The 16690-nt window shown below is 38.5% G+C and overlaps 1 protein-coding gene across 1 annotated transcript in view; it reads left to right on the top strand.

The window, feature by feature from the left end:
• Nucleotides 1-16690, top strand: part of FNDC3A (fibronectin type III domain containing 3A) — a gene marked incomplete at both ends in the record, with an annotated part of 96178 nt that overhangs the window by 74770 nt on the left and 4718 nt on the right. Inside the window, 11 exons of the mRNA XM_079540688.1 lie at nt 1524-1662; nt 3162-3230; nt 4811-4929; nt 6460-6565; nt 6656-6831; nt 7886-7999; nt 10558-10707; nt 10792-11075; nt 13049-13258; nt 14257-14423; nt 15074-15201. Of these exons, the coding sequence (XP_079396814.1) occupies nt 1524-1662; nt 3162-3230; nt 4811-4929; nt 6460-6565; nt 6656-6831; nt 7886-7999; nt 10558-10707; nt 10792-11075; nt 13049-13258; nt 14257-14423; nt 15074-15201 (1662 nt within the window). The remainder of the gene's footprint in view (nt 1-1523; nt 1663-3161; nt 3231-4810; nt 4930-6459; nt 6566-6655; nt 6832-7885; nt 8000-10557; nt 10708-10791; nt 11076-13048; nt 13259-14256; nt 14424-15073; nt 15202-16690) is intronic.

Genomic DNA, 16690 nt, shown 5'->3' with positions numbered 1-16690 from the left:
GTAAATACCAACTGTCTTTGTAACTTCATTTGTAAGGCAGCAAAACAAACAGATGATTGTTAATCTTGTAAACTCTATGAGGAGAATGTCTAAGAAGCAGGTTAGCTCACATTTCCTCTTCTCAAGCTGTAGTGACATCACTCCTATCATTTGGATTCTATTTAATTGTTAAATAAATATAAAAGCAAAAAATGTATATGTATATATTTAGGTTGCTTAGATTTTTGCTAGGAACAAATTGGAATACATGATAAATTAACTGCACAACTACGCAGTAAAGAATAGCAGCAGTTTGTTTTCTTAGAATCACAGACCAGTCCAGGTTGGAAGAGGCCTTTGGTGATGATCTGGCAACAATTTGTCTAGAGAGCAGGACTTTCAGTCAAGCTTTTTAACCTTGTTCTATCTCTGTTGACCTGAGACTTCAGTATTTCCAGCAAGGGAGATTTTTCTTCTTTGCTGAGCAGCCTGCACTCCTGGTGATTAATTTCTTTTTTTATATCCAGACAGAATTTTCTTTGACACTTTTGTGCCCATGCTCTTTTGTCCTGTCATCACATATCCTTGCCAAAAGAGTGTTTTCCTATTTTCTTTAACTGCTTCTTCTGTTTTGGAAGGCAGTTATTAGATTCCCCTCACTGAAACTTACGTTTACTAGGCAGAGTAAACTCAGGCTCCTCAGTTTTTCCTCCTATTCTCCAGTTCTGTAATCATCATGCTGGCTCTCTTCTGCACTCTCCAATTTCTCAGTGTCTCTTGAACTGGGAGTACCAAAACTGGGAAGAATGTTCTAGATTTGGCCTAAATGATGCTGGACAAAGTGGCAAAATCACATCCCTTGCTCTGCTAGTGAAAGGCTTGCTGAGGCAGGCCATGAAACAGTCTACCTTCACTGCTGCCAGGGTGCACTGCTGCCTTTCTCTGAATAGGATCCCATGGTCCTGCAGAACTGTAATGAGAAAGGGAGTAGCTCTTAGACCTGACTAATTCCTGAGTCTCTTAGTTTTAAAAAAACAAGCTTTCAAATCCTTCACTTGAATTAAAGCAGTTTGAGCACCTGCAGGTTCCATTAGCACCACTGAGAGCTGCATATCTGAACTACCTTTTACAGTCGGGCTGGTTTAATGCCTTGAGTACAAACCTAAATTTATACACCAGCATTTGAAATTTGGAGGATATGGCAGGTTATTAATTTTTTTTTTGTTTGGCTTGTTTGTTCCAACTTCACCATTACTAGTTTTTGGTAGGTTGGTTTTTTTGTTTGGTTGGTTGGTTGTTTGCTTTTAAAGATTCTTTTTCTTTCTAGCAGTTCACAGGCATTTTTAATTTCAGCATAGTGGTTGACTAACTGCAGGACTAATGAAAAATCATGAAATGAAGGTACATAATAGATTCATTCCTCCTGATGGCATATCAGCTAGCTGTCTACTCATACATATAAGTTAATTTGTTCTTACCATTAACACTGAAGAGCATACTGGTATATTTGTTCTGTGGTTATAATAATTTTTGTATATTTACAGGTCATTGCCTATAATTCAGAAGGGAAAAGCAGTCCAAGTGAGACAGTAGACTATACTACTTGCCCAGACAAACCTGGAGCACCTTCAAAACCCTCAGTGAAGGGAAAAATCCACGCACAAAGTTTTAAAATAGTCTGGGGTAAGAATGTTGTCCGGCTCTGTTTATAGTTTGTTCTCTTTATTTTGTGAATGTTCATACACAGAAGGCCAGGTTTCACTTCAGTAACATTTCAGTCAACTGTAAAGAGCTTCAGTCAACTAAGAGGAAAATACAGGTAAAAAATGCCTGTGGTGGCAGAGTAATAGAGTGATTATTGGAAGAGTAATGGATCAGCGTACTAAGAAGTTAATGTTGCTCTGGTTTAATAAGTAGATGCTATGAAATTGTCAGGTTTTTTACTCAAAAAAAAGGGCCCAGGCTTAACTTCTGTCTGTAAAATGCTTGATTTTTTTTTAATTTTTTTATTTTTATTTTCATTAGGGATCTTTTGAGACTTTCCTTAGGGTGAGTTTTGTTACCTTTATGCAATGAAATAGGAAAAGGTGAAGCAGTGCTGTGATATTTTTCTGTAACAGAAAACCAAGTGATCGAAGGTCTTAGTTATTGCAATTTCATTTCTTACCTTGTAGAACGTTTGAAGTTGTTAGAAATAGAAATATCTAATTTGTGAAAGTAAAATCCTATTGTATTAGGAATATCTAATTTGTAAAAAGAAAACTGTCTAAAAATATCTATTTTTTAATGGTTCTATAGTACTCTTTTTTTTTTTTTCATGAGTGATAATTAATATGAATGCTTCATTTTCCATTTGGAGTAAATTAACTGCTGTCTTTCAACCAAAGAAGTGTTATGTGCCATATAATAAATCTTATTTTGTTTAGCAAGTATGATGTGATATGTAATGCTTGCCTCAGAGCCAACATCCTTTCATCTATCATATACATAATGTAATGTTATAGCAGCAGTGCCCTTCTGTATTGAAGCTGCCTCTATATTTGGCAAAAATGTTGCTTTCCCACAGTATTTTAATTTTACTGTTCCCTAAGTCAGCTCTGAGAAAGAGTAGTAGGATTATGCCAAAGATAATTCTGTAGTTTCCTATGTTTTTCTTGCATATTGTCCTAAGGAGGATAGTGAACTTGATTTCTGTTGCTATATTAAAAGTTCAGGTGTTCAGCACAGAACTCCTGACTTCTGTTCTCTCTCAGAATATTTAGGTTTTTTGCATGTTTTCCTCCAAACATTTCGATATATTCTGACTTGTAAATATGAATCTTTTTCCAATCTGCAGTCCATATTACAGTGCCATTAGGATCAATGACCCTGAAACCGTAATCAGGCAGCCTTCCGCAGGACTTCAGCCTAAATGAAATGTTTGCTGTGGCATCCAGCTGCCTAATTCACTCATCACACATCATCTGTGGATGACAGCGGGGTTATGATTTGGCAGCTTAGGGTAGTGGAGGAGTTGAATGATTTGCAGCTGTCTGAACTAGGATGCAGGATGCTGTGGCCGACTGGGTGAAAAAAGCATTCATTTCCTGTTGGGCGACCGTTTTGCCTTTTTCAAATTTTCCCCAAGAGCTACAAAGCAATTTGAGTTCACCTGCTTAGTTGGAATGTTGCTTTTTTCACAGATGCGCCAAAAGACACTGGAGGAGCAGCAATAAATACATACGTTGTGGAAATCTCTGAGGGCTCTAATGGTAAGAACTAGGAGTCATGTGTTGGCATTCAGCTGTGATCTGTTTTGTATGCACACCTTTAGTTGTAAATTGAGGAAAGGGTAAAATACGTAATGTGATAGCAGATATTATTGCAAGAGTCTGGAATTTTAAAAACAAGGATGTTGATACTTGTACACAGGAAGTTTTCTTTCTCAGGATTAGAAAGAAAATGCAGTAAAACTGAGTCAAAAGTGCTGCTCTGTTTAACCTATCAAATGAGCGTGTTCTGTTTTGGAAATCAAATGACGTATTTCAGATGTTTAAAGGGCAAGAAAGGGCCACTTAGCCTTGCTGGATGTGTGATTGAATCACCGGTGTTCCATTCACTGCCGCTACACTGATGGAACACTGATGTAGCTGGAAAAAGTTTTTAGAATCAGAATTGCAGAATTGTTTGAGTTTGAAGAGGCCCTTAAGGGCCATCTGGACCAGCTTTCCCACAATCCATCAACAGCGACACGTGCAGCTCAATCAGGTGCTCAGAGCCCCGTTCAGCCTGACCTTGGGTGGGCATCCACCTCCTCTCTGGGCATCCTGTGCCAGTGCTTCACTACCCTTATTGTAATTTTTTTCATAGAATCATGGAATCACCAAGGTTGGAAAAGTCTTCCAAGATCATCCAGTCCAACCACCCACCCATCACCAACATTTCTCACTAAACCATGTCCCTCAGTACAACGTCTAAACGTTCCTTGAACACCTCCAGGGACAGTGACTTCACCACCTCCCTGGGCAGCCCATTCCAGCACCTGACCACTCCTTCAGAGAAGAAGTTTTTCTACTGTTTGCTTTTATGTTCCGTCATGCACGTTTCTTAATTGGGCATAAAAGTACCCAACTAAATTGTTTGAAAATCTAAACCTTTTATTGTATTCAGCAACACTTCCGTACTGTGTTGCATGTCCACATTCAGTCACTTCTGGAACAGTTTGCCTAAGCCTTTCATGCAGATGCAGTGAGCTGTGCATTACATTTCATTCGTGGTCCTCTGTGATGGGGTGAATTGTTGTAGGTTTAATTTAAAGGCTCCAGGTTAGCAGAGTAATGTTTCAGAGAGAGACAGGAAGAATGCCAAAGAGGTTCTCATTCAAGAATCTGTCTGAAGAGAAAAGAATGAAATCAAGTGTTCCAGATGATGCTGAGCCATTCAGAAACACAGAAATGAGCTTTATCAATTTTAAGCTGTAGTGACAATATGCAGAGTGGATATACGTGATGTAATTAAAAGATCTTTTCCTTGGAAAGTGTTGCTTTTCTATTTTTATTGGTTATGATGTTTAGATATGGTTGCCGACCCAGTAATAATTAACTTTTTTAAAGTAAATGCTCTCTTATTTTTAATGTAAATAGCAAATAAGGAAGATGTTTGACTTTGCAGCTCTACACAAGTTTGTATAGGAAACTGAAACAATTAGACCTTTTCCCAAGGCATGCAAAGCAAGCCTTTAATATTACTTTTTTCATAAACACATAAGCAGACGTTCATTTGGTGAGTCTAGGATATTGGAGTGTGGTAAATTACACCTTGGTTCATTGCACACTTATTCTTTACCTTTCAGGAAACAAGTGGGACACAATATACAGCGGAGCTGCAAGGGAGCATTTGTGTGATCGATTAAATCCTGGTTGTTCCTATCGCTTACGTGTGTATTGCATTGGGGAAGGAGGGCAGAGCATGGTAATACTAGCTGATGTGTTTTTTAATACAAATCATAATCCAACAGTTCATAAATACTGTCAGAGGAATAATTGTACAGAAGTGCCTAACAAAAGCACTATCAGAATCTCCAAGAAATCCCAGTACTGGTGCAGAGTGGTTCAAGTTTCTGCCTACTTCTTTAAGAAATACATACAGATATTCTCTTCTGATGGTGTATTTTGCTTTATGTGATTTTACTTGTTTACAGAAAAAATACTATGTCTTTCCCTGTGCAACGTTAGTAAATTGAAAATGACTTTTCCCAAGTCCTAACCCAAGGCATCAGACTAAATTTAATGCTTTCCGTGTGATCAGTGTAGTACTCTGAGCAGCTGAGTTAGGCTATAGGAAATTCTTCCATATAGAAGTGTCCTGCAAAGAACAGTCCTGCCCACAGCCACCTTGTCTTGAGAATAAATTGAGATTTCTTCAGTGCTGATGCAGCTGTGGTGCTTTTGTTCCTGCCATACAGGGGAAGGAGAAAGGCAGTGTATTTTCCAGTCACCAACCCACAAGGTACCTATGGAGATTTTCCATGGAGATTTTCAATCTGCCAACCTCCTTCCTTTTTTGAATCAATACATTTTAGAATAAATACCCAAGAACCTCCCAGATGGAGGTAGCTTTCAGAAAGTTGCAGTACTTTTTGGAAGTGTCAGAAATAGACAGAAAAACAGTAAACAAAGATGTAATGAAAACTTTTCTGTGAAACATTCTACTTTTTATCTAGCATCTGTTGCTCAGTGAAATAATACATTTCAAAGAAACTGAAAGGCAGCAGATTTTTCTAATGCGCTCCTACTGGAACATACGTAAAGAGCAGCTGTGAAAAAAGACTCTAAGTTGCATCTCTGTTGTAAACTAAAAGGCTTATCACCTACAGTCCAGAAATAGGCATATTTGTTCTGTATCACACTGAAGCTAATAACCCCTCACCACAGCTGACTCATTCCTTTCTGCATCCAGAATAGACAGTGCCATCTGTTGCATGTTGCTATGTACTTTCTGGCACACTTCAAATACTTACACAGTAAGTATTACTAAGTAGTGAAAAAGTTGAAATCTCAATTTCTTAATCAGTTCTGTTTGACATTTCTGCCCACTTGGCTTTCTAAGGGGCTCTTGCACAGACAGAAGTGTGCAGCTCTTGGAGTGAGGTTTTAGAAACTGTTAAACTGCAGTTTAATGGAAAAGAGAATGGCTTGACATATCAATTCATAGTTCAGGGTCCTATACTAGCTTCGTAATGAGACTTCTTCATTATTATTACTGTAGCCCCTTGTATAACAGTGACTCAAAGGCAAAAGTTAACTTTGTATATTGTGTAATCGCTGTAGCAGGTTTTAAATAAGTATTACAATTCATACATACTAGGTCAACTAAGTATTTTTGTGTATTTGAGGATATGGTTCAAGAAATGGAAGAACTCAAGAATGTGCTTTTACTTATAACGTAACTGATGGTGCTTGTTTTGGCGCAGGTGTCTTCATTAATCTCTCCCCTTCCTAGGCATCTGATTCTTTACTGGTGCAGACACCAGCAGTGGTTCCTGGTCCATGCCAACCTCCTCGGCTACAGGGTAGACCAAGAGCAAGAGAAATTCAGCTGCGCTGGGGTAATTCTATTACAACCATTCCTGAGGGTACTGAGGGATCGAAATATGTTGTGTGTTAAAATTAAGTAAGGTTTGCTTTCTTATTTTCAGGACCACCTCAGGTAGATGGCGGCTCACCCATTAGCTGCTATGGTCTGGAAATGTTTCAGACAGAAACTGATGAACACAGAGAGGTTTACCAAGGCTCTGATGTTGAATGCACGGTAGGCAGCCTTCTTCCAGGGAGGATGTACAACTTCAGACTGCGAGCAGCTAACAAGGCTGGGGTAAGGAGGCAATCTGAAATGAAATTGATTCAGGAGAGTACAATTGCTATTAAGCATCTTCTCTTTTGTAGGAATCAGTTTTAAAGTCGCTTCAAAATGAGGATTTCTTAATGTAGATTCGTTTGGTACACAGAGCTTATTGCTGTGTGGGAACAGTTAAACATCAGTTTAGAACAAAGGGATTTTTAAAGGAAGGGAAAACAGCTAAATTATGTCTTATACCTGAATCATAGCATTGGGAAAAGGTTAGGAAATGCTAAGTATTTCATCAAAGCATTTTTGTGACTTGAATATTCTTATGTGAAATGAGGTAGTGAACTGTTTTCTGTATTCAGCTCTGTAAGCTGATTGTCCTTTATTACTGTATGTTGCTGTTCCAGAACATGATAATAAGCATATTCTGGGTTTTTTAATATTTAGCTTAACTTCTGAGTCATGTTTTATCAGATGCAAGGCTATTTTTTTGTTGTTGAGTTATTAAATGGGTTTAAATCAATTGTTGCTGTAGTACAAGCATTATCTGCTTATGTATCCAAAGTCCTTATTTAAAGACCGAGGCAGGGCTGCTTGCATTTGTTTGATAGCATTTGCTTCATAAAAACTATCATCGCCAGTTGACGCTGTTTGTGGAGAGGTCTGCAGCTTAAAGCTTTAATGCACTGACCTTAATTTTAAATCCCCTAAAGAGCAGTTTATAGATGGAGCATTTCTGGAATCCTTTTTCTTTCTTGTAGTTACATACAAATAGGCAGTTACAAATTGTGTTCTGTTATGGTGTAGCAAACACATAGCTTCAAAAGAGGAAAGTGCTTTCAAATCCTTCTGCTTGAGAGTTTGAAGTGAACTTATTTGCTGTAGAGACAAGTCTTGCAGCTATTTTGGAGAATAGTCAGATACCGAAATAAATCCTCAGTCCACAGTCCACAAAGATTTATTTTGCAAGTGAACAGTACAAACTTTCAGGCTGCTCTTACACAGTTGTGCTGTGACAAACTGTTTACAAAGCAGTAATTTTGTGTTTATCAGTTAGTTATATCAATTCCCTTTTTAATAGTTCGGACCTTACTCGGAAAAATGTGAAATTACTACAGCACCTGGACCACCAGATCAGTGCAGGCCCCCCCAGGTGACGTGCAGATCTGCCGCATGTGCCCAGGTGTCCTGGGAGGTAAGAATGCAATGCTGTATATGTGAATGTCTTCTGCATTTTTAAGTTCAACCTTAAAAGCTTTAGACTTTAATCATATTTTTAAACGTACTTACTTGGGTACACAGAGCTTGGTAGGTAAAAACTTAGAAGTAATCCATCATACCATGGTATGACAGCTGTAAGTTAGAACCCCACAGATACCTGAGGTCTTACTTTCTTCTTTTATTTAAGTTTTGCCACAACTACTGCACTAGATTTGACTTATGCAGGCTCTTATTAATTCTTTTTCTTTAATGTAATTGTTTCCTCAGAGCAGATACATCCATGGATTGTTGTACATTTGTTGTTTTCATAAGTTGATTTAATTTTATGTAATTGCATCAGTAGTAACATAGCAAAAGCCTTTCAGACTTCCTAGAAACCCATAGTATTTAGATGTCTGATTTAAAAAAATGTAAAAGAGAAAAAAATAAGGCTGATAAAAAGGAGGATTCTCTCTGAGAACGCTGTTTAAACAGAGCTCTTCAATGGCTTGAGGTGGAGACAATCATGTGGGTTACAGAACCGTACAGAAGATTAAACTTGTTTTACCCAGAATGCACTGTTCATGCTTCCTGCTGGGTATGTCCCAAGGGGGCCCTCCTTACTCACCCACAAGATGAAGAAATCTAAAGAAATCTCTTTAAAATCTCCCAGGTAGAAATAGTTTGGCCAATCTTAGATATCTGCTTTATAGAATCCCAGAATGATTAACGCAGGACTGTACTCTCTCCTCAAAATCACAGCTAAGTTCACATTTAGATTGGGTTTCTCAGAGCCTTGTCCAGCCACATTTTACATATCTCCAAGTTTGAAGGTTCTGCAGTCTCACAAAACTATTTCTGGGCAAACTGTCATGCTGCAGATTTTTTTCCTTCAAGTCCAGTCAAAATGTCCTTTACTACAAGGTGTGACATTTGCCTATTGTCCTGCTGCTGAGTATCTCCAAGAAGAATTTGGCAGTGTCTTTTTTGTACCCTCCCAGTATGTAGCTTAAGGTAACAGTTTCCCCCTAGCCAACTCCTCTTAGTATCAAATACTCATTTCAGTGCCCTCCCTTTTGATGGCCATCTGCCAGGCTTTTTCCACTATGTCAGTGTCTGTTCTGTTCTGGGGGGCCCACAACTGGACAGAGTACTAGAGATGGAGCCCCCACGGGTACCAAACAGAAGGGAATCATATTCTTCTCAGCTTTCTTGATACTCTTCTGCTAATTCTGCTAGTATGTAGTTAGCCTTCATCAGGCACACACTGCTGACTCCTGTTCAGCTTTCATACCAGGACTCCAAGTTCTTTTTTGGTAAGCTTGCTCCTCAGCCCCAGTACAGCTCTATCTAGGAATTTGAATTTACCTTTGCCTTAGTTGAACTTAATGAGGTCTGTATCAGATCCTGCTTGCTGAAATTCTCTGGCAGCTGAACCCTTCAGCATATCAAATACTTGAAAGGGGGTCTATCAATCACATCAAATGTTATCCTTTGAAATTCTGTTTGTGTGGAGTCACTTATCTTCACATGCATAATGCTGAAAGTAGGGAATGTTCCTCTTTCAAAAGAAGGGGAAAGCAGAAGACGTCCTGGAACAGTTGGCTTGATATGATTGCTTTCTTGGAATATTTAGTCCAAAACAGCAGCATCATTCTCCTTCAGTTCTCCTGATGATCTAAGATATTTTTTTTTATCTGTGGTAAGGTGTTTTTGACCTTTTTTTTTTCTTAATTAATTTGTTGACTGCTGATACCTTTCTGTAATGTCATATCTTAGTTGAGACTGATTGGAACTGCATTTCAGATGACTGTTTCTGAGGTAGTATTAAAACTCCCCAAAAATAGGGAGGCTAAGTTTGCAGTAGGCAGTGAGGAAAAACAAGCTACTGGAGGAGGCATTTCAGTCCAGGTCTGTGGTGTTGTATAGCTGTCTATCCCAGCTGCTTTGCAACACTGTCTTGGAAAAAGGCAGTGCACAATTTTCAGCTTCCCACTCTGTTATAGCCTGGTTTCCATTCAGGAGAGCCATGATGTGCTTCAGAGGAGGAGTCCTTTGTTCTGCAAGATGAAGACATGAGCAGCAGCATGCCTTTGCGTGTTGTTCTCCCTGCAGTATAGACCCAGTCTGCAAAAATTCCTGTACCTTCCATAACCCTCCCAAGAAGACCATCTCTTGCCATTGGCTTTTGTGGTTCCTAAGCTAAATTGTACAGGCTAGGTCATCTCTGTATTTAAGCAACTAAATCACAATTACTTTGTACAAAGTGGTCTGCAATAGTAAATAGTGTTTTTAAAGTATGGATGACTCAAGGCCAGTAATGCAATCAGATTTATTTGTATTGTATTAAAATAAAAACTAGGAAATAAAGGGGAAGGGTAACATTCCCGTGGAGCTTAGAGGTCTCTGCCTCACTGTTGCCGACGATCCTGTTGCTTTAGAGGAACAAACCTAAAAAAAACTAAGAGATGTAGAAAGTTTGGAGTCTGATTATTTATTTATTCATTTTCAGTCAGTGACTTCAACTTCTAACTACTTGTATCCATTTTAAAGGTTCCAGGGAGTAATGGAGCTGATGTCACAGAATACCGACTGGAATGGGGTGGTATGGAAGGATGCATGCAGATCTCTTATTGTGGGCCTGGCCTCAACTGTGAAATGAAAGGACTTTTGCCTGCTACTATATACTATTGCAGGGTTCAGGTAAAGATGTAAAACTTTTGCTAGTGGAATCTGGAAACAGGAATTGTCTCTGCCATAAAAACGTGGTCTGCTTTGCATTTGCAGGCAGTGAACGTTGCGGGTGCAGGCCCTTTCAGTGAAGTAGTGGCATGCATGACTCCAGCCTCTGTGCCTGCAGTTGTGACTTGTCTTCGGGGACTAAGTGAAGATGAAGTGGAAAGTCCACACTATTATCCTTCCACATGCCTTGCTTTAAGTTGGGAAAAACCTTGTGACCATGGGTCTGAGATCATTGGTTACAGCATAGACTTTGGAGATAAGCAGCCAATAACTGTTGGGAAGGTTCTGAGCTATTTTATAGATGGCTTACAGCCAGATACAACCTACAGGTATGCTATGCAAAGCTACTCAAAAGTCTTAACGTATATTCCACAGCAGCAAATTCTTTGTTTCCATTTATTTATTTGTTCTCTACCTTTACTCTGAGAGGCATTAGTAGATAACCCTGGAGTAAAAGGAAGCTCTGTAATTATGATCTTCATAAATAGATGAGCTATGTTGGTTTTATTTTGTTTCTAGAACAATTTATTTTAATTTGTTTATTGTGGTAGATTTGATGCATCTCTTAATGCATCAGTTTAATTGAATTCAGATTGCAGGTCCAGATTCATAACCATTTTTGGATAGCTTGCTCTATAGAGAGATAGCTTCTAATCTGTTTGTCAAGCTAAAGTGCATTCAAGGAAGGACCATATCCAGTCTTTGACTGGATTGTCTGATCTAATAACAGCTCATCACATCTTGCAATGTCATTTCTGCAGAAATACCATGTATTTGGGTGACAGTCAGCATTAAGAACATTGGTTTGGAAATCTATCAGTCAATTTAAAATTTAATTGAACAATTTCAGTTACCAGAATTGTCCCTTATGTTTGACATAAGAGTTACTGAAAAATAGAAATGTAGAGATCCTAAAGGCACTCTACATTCTTGCTACAAACACACATCTTCTATGTTCAAACCTAAAGGAGAATATCAGTCTCACTGAAGTTAGAATTTAAGCTCACACTGGTTTCAGTATAGTTCTGTAACCTGAAAGATTTGGCTTTCTTTCTTTTTAATGCTATATGCAAGACAAAAATCTTTTCTCTTGCCTCATAATTATTTAGTAGTAATGCTGGCAAACAAAGAGCTGTTGCTCTCCATATCAACGAACTGAAAACTGAGAAGCTTCTTGTAGAGACACTTCTGCACTTCTACCCACAAAAGTGCTGTTACAGAATATATCCTGGATTGTCATCTCTGTCCAAATAAAAGCTGCATGTAGTCCTTAGTTCTGTGCTATAATAAATTAACATAATGTTAAATGTTACTGTAGAGAAGGAGAGATACTTATTCATAAACTTGCACACACGTTTCTGTTCCAGTGTTTTGAAATTGTGTGGTTGATTGTTTTAGAATGGAATGACTGTGATTACTTTTTTCCAGTTACCTAGATACTATTTCAGACATGTGAACCTTAGTCTTTGAAAAATGAGATTAGGCAAACATTGCTATCTATGGCTACCTGTGAGATCTGTAGATTGGCTCATTTTTTTTTGGTTTTTTTTTTTTTCTGTTTTCTGTTTTTTCTTTTTGGAAACAAATTTCTTGGCCATCATTGTTTTCTGTTGAATTCCCTGAAAAATAAAAATTATCCCTGAATGTCAAGTTCTACAAAGCCCTCTGCCATGTGACCTTCAACTTCTCATTGACTCCTTTCCCATTTCAGGCAGACCCAAAATGTCTGCGTGCACCTGGAGATACTTTAGCAGTGAAAACAGCCTTTTGCAAGAGAAGGAGCTGGACACTGTCCCCTTATTTTCACATGAGCCAGCTCTGTGCTTAAAACTTTCCTGTAGTCATTCTCAAAGTCAGCTGATGAAATAGCCAAAGCTATGGATTTGTATATTTTGGGGGTGTTTGTTTGCTGGTTGTTTTTTGTCCTCTCATCTCTCCAGGGTGAGAAATACAAATTCTATAGTGCTTGGCCATCAAAAATTTTGCTACAAGGCCTTGCAGGGTCAGAAAGATGAACCATTCTTGAGTAACTTTTGCATTTTTGCCCTAATGCTTATGATGCAAATACACGAATGCGTTTAATTTTGAATCAGCTCAACTCCCTTAGAATTTATCAAGGAGAGTGACACTCCTGCATTTTCGTGAGAGTTTATAAGAGCACAATACTGAAAAAAATTCTTCACCATAGAAAGTACTGCCTGTACGATACCATTATTCTCTCTTGATCACAACTGGTGGATATAACCGGTTAGTTTTTTAAATCTAATTTCAAGTTCATTTGTACTTTCTTTTCGAATACTAGAATCCGAATTCAAGCCCTTAACAGCCTTGGAGCAGGACCTTTCAGCCACACCATAAAACTGAAAACAAAGCCTCTCCCCCCGGATCCTCCTCGCCTGGAGTGTGTTGCACACAGTTCTCAGACTCTCAAGCTGAAGTGGGGAGAAGGAACTGCAAAAGCGTTAACTGACTCCATTCTGTACCACCTTCAAATGGAGGATAAGAATGGAAGGTTAGTTTTGGCATTGCCTTAATCTGCTGTTTCATCGTGGTCTGGTGCTTGGACATAGTATCAAAGGGCAAAATTCCTTTTGCTTGGCTTAATTTGCAAGGGCAGTAGGAGGTCTTCTCATCTGGCAAGGCAGAAGCTCTGTAGTGTTTAGTGCTGCAAAGCACAAGATGAAAAACTTCATAGCTTTTTTATTTACAGTTCAATAGTAAGAGTCTAATGAGATGCTTTGTACTGGTATACTCCTCTCTTTTCTCACTTTTTTTTTTTAGTGTTTTATTGAAGTATTTAGTCTAATTAGTCCTGTAAATTTTATCTAATCGATGTTGAAAGAGGTAGATTCTTCATTCTCTGCTGTAAACAGTACACTGCTTTGTAAACATAAAATCAATCTCTGCTGTGTTTTGGGAATGCCAAAACTGAAAATAGAATTTGAGCTGCTGAGATCAGTCTTTGTCAGAATTACAACAAGAAGGGAAGCGGCCAGTCTTCAGGAGCTATCAGAATGGTACATGGTACGCACACAAACGACGTTCAGGCCTCCACTCACATTTGAGCATCAGCATTTACCTACATCTAACAGTGATGTACAAGAGCTGTCGGATCTGTGATCCTTTCTTAAGTGTAGTAAGGGAGAGCTGCAAAGGCACAAATAGCTAAAAGCTGGTCGGCCTGATTTTCAAATTTAAGTGACTTCTCAAAAAAGGAAAGTATGCATTGTTGGGAGGGAGAGGACTACTGTCCTTTCCCATTTCAAGTGCAGAAGGGTGTCTGAAAATGCTTAGGTTCATTTTTGTCAAGAGGAAGTGTACGGTATTCTATGTTGGAAAGAGATTTTGTTTCAGTTTCACGAGAAACAAAAGCCTACTCCTGAAAATGAGTTCATTGTTTAATAGTTAAGTATTTCTGGTTTTTCATTAGATTGTGGGAAATTATAGGAATAAATTACAAGACAGTACTCTGGCTCTCTATTTACTCTAAGCCACCCTTTCCATTTTCAGGTTTGTATCCTTGTACAGAGGACCATGTCATACATACAAAGTACAAAGACTCAGTGAGTCAACATCATACAAATTTTGTATTCAGGCATGTAATGAAGCTGGTGAAGGTCCCCTTTCGCAAGAATATATTTTCACTACTCCCAAATCTGTTCCAGCTGCCTTGAAAGGTAAAGATGCTGCTACTTTGTTTCTTTGTTTGTTTGTTTTTGAGGCAGTGAATGTTGTGGGAAGCATGGGAAGTGTTGAAAGAGATGGCAAGTTGGTGGTGGTAGTATTATATTACTCTTGGAGTATGTGGAGTGCTAAGCAGTTTTCAAAGTGCAGGTAGGGATAGTAAAGTAATGCTTTTTTTAAGGTAATTACCTAAAGCCTAAAGCGTTTGCTCCAAAACCAAAAGAGTTTATGCATTCTTTGATACAAGAAATCCTTGCTTACCAGGAGAGAGAGTGGCCAGGCTGCTTAAGTAATTTGATGTGAAAGTTCTTTCTCCTATGTATATTAGGATAATTACTAGATTCTGATAATTCTAATTCTAATAGTAAAATATCGTTAGGCATAGCACCTAATTTTCTTGAATAAGACAAGCATTTACACTCACCAAGTTTTAGTGTATTCTGTCATAGGATACCTTAGCTAGCAAGAGACCAAAGTATTGTTACTCTGTTCCAGGAAGTGTTGGAGGAATACATTTTAATCTGAGTCTCTTCTTTTTCTAAGTCAAAAATCACACGTAAAGTACAGACCTTTACAAAGCATGAGAATGTAATGTTAAGTGACAGCAAGCAGAGTGAAGCTGTTGCTTTGTGGTTTCCTTCAGCACCAAGGATAGAGAGAATGAACGATCACACCTGTGAAATCACGTGGGAGGCTCTGCAGCCCATGAAGGGCGATCCGGTTATTTACTGCCTTCAGGTCATGGTGGGAAAAGACTCTGAATTCAAACAGGTATGATGCGTTTGAGTTATTATATGTTTCTTCTGTTCCTCCTTTTGATTAAGTAGTTTGAAATTATTGTGCTAGTTACCATGCTTTCTGTTACTAAATAGCAGAAGGTAGCATCTCCTAAAACTGTTATCATAGACACAAGTGATACGAGTAATATGGTAATAAGCTGCAGCCTCTCTGCTTTTATATTGATGGTTACTAAACACAGCTTCACACCTTAAGTGGTGATAGAATTGTCTGCTAATGGGAAGAAATGGCAAAAAGAAAACAGAAAAAATGGTACAGAATTGAGACACACAAACAAGTTATCTTTGCACTAAGCTGCTTGAAGACAGTCGGCAATATTTTAAAAGGTCTGATGCTGTAAGTTATGCCTCTTCATAGAGAACTGTGGATTAAGCAGTATAAACATTCAGGTGAAGGAAAACTTGGTTTTCATATAACTCAGTAATTGGTTTCTTAGAATCATAGAATGGCCTGGGTTGAAAAGGACCACAATGATCATCTAGTTTCAGCCAACCCCCTGCTCTGCACAGGCTCACCAAGCACCAGAGCAGGCTGCCCAGAGCCATTTTTGCATTTCTCACTCCATGAATCCAGATGCTCTTGAGAATGGTGCTATATAGACACCTAAATGGATAAATCAACAACATACTTCTTTTCTCTGTACTCTTATAGGACAGAATATGGGGACTGTGCATTCCTCAGTAGTCTCTCTTTGTTTTTAGAATGAAGTATATTTTCATAGAACCATAGAATGAACTGTGGAATTTTTACCCTTGGATCATTTCAGGAGTAAGGCATGCTGTATCTTCCAGAGCATGCCTGATAATTGGCATGGAATTAGGCTTCTAAACTCTCTTTCACATTATTAAGCAAGCAGTCAATTGTGTTTCCTTCCAGAAAGGAAACACAATTAATTCTGGTATAAGTATATACAAAATATATTATGATTTTATTATAGGCCAGTATTAAATATCTGTTGCTCGTGCTTCAGTAAGTTATAGATGTTTAATATTTTCATTTATCATAACTTTTGGAGAAGAGGAGGCTAAAGGGAGACCTCATTGCTCTCTACATCTACCTGAAAGAAGACTGCAGAGAGGAGGGTATCAGTCTCTTTTCTCAGGTGACAGGTGATAAGACATGTGGAAGTGGCCTCAAGTTGCACCAGAAGAGTTTTAGATAGAATATCAGGAAGAATCAAGAAGCAATCCTAAGCCCTGGAGTTGTTTAAGAGATGTGGAAATGTGACACTAAGGGACACAGTTCAGTGATGAGACTCAGTAGGTCAGGCTGATGATTCTGAAGGTCTTTTCCAACCTAGAGATTGTGATTCTAGTGCAGTGCTATGTTTGTTGTGTCCATTTGTTTGGGCTTTTTCGGTACACTCTGAACTGTAATCCAAGGTATTTATTATCTTGTCATGTAAACACTCTTTATAGAATCATAGAAAGCTTAGAGTTGGAAGGCAACTTTAAAGGTCATG

The sequence above is a fragment of the Tetrao urogallus genome (genome assembly GCF_951394365.1).
Source record: "Tetrao urogallus genome assembly, chromosome: 1".
Lineage (NCBI taxonomy): Eukaryota > Metazoa > Chordata > Aves > Galliformes > Phasianidae > Tetrao > Tetrao urogallus.
The sequence above is the reverse complement of the archived record's forward strand: the minus strand, read 5'-3'. Positions and strand labels throughout refer to the sequence as shown.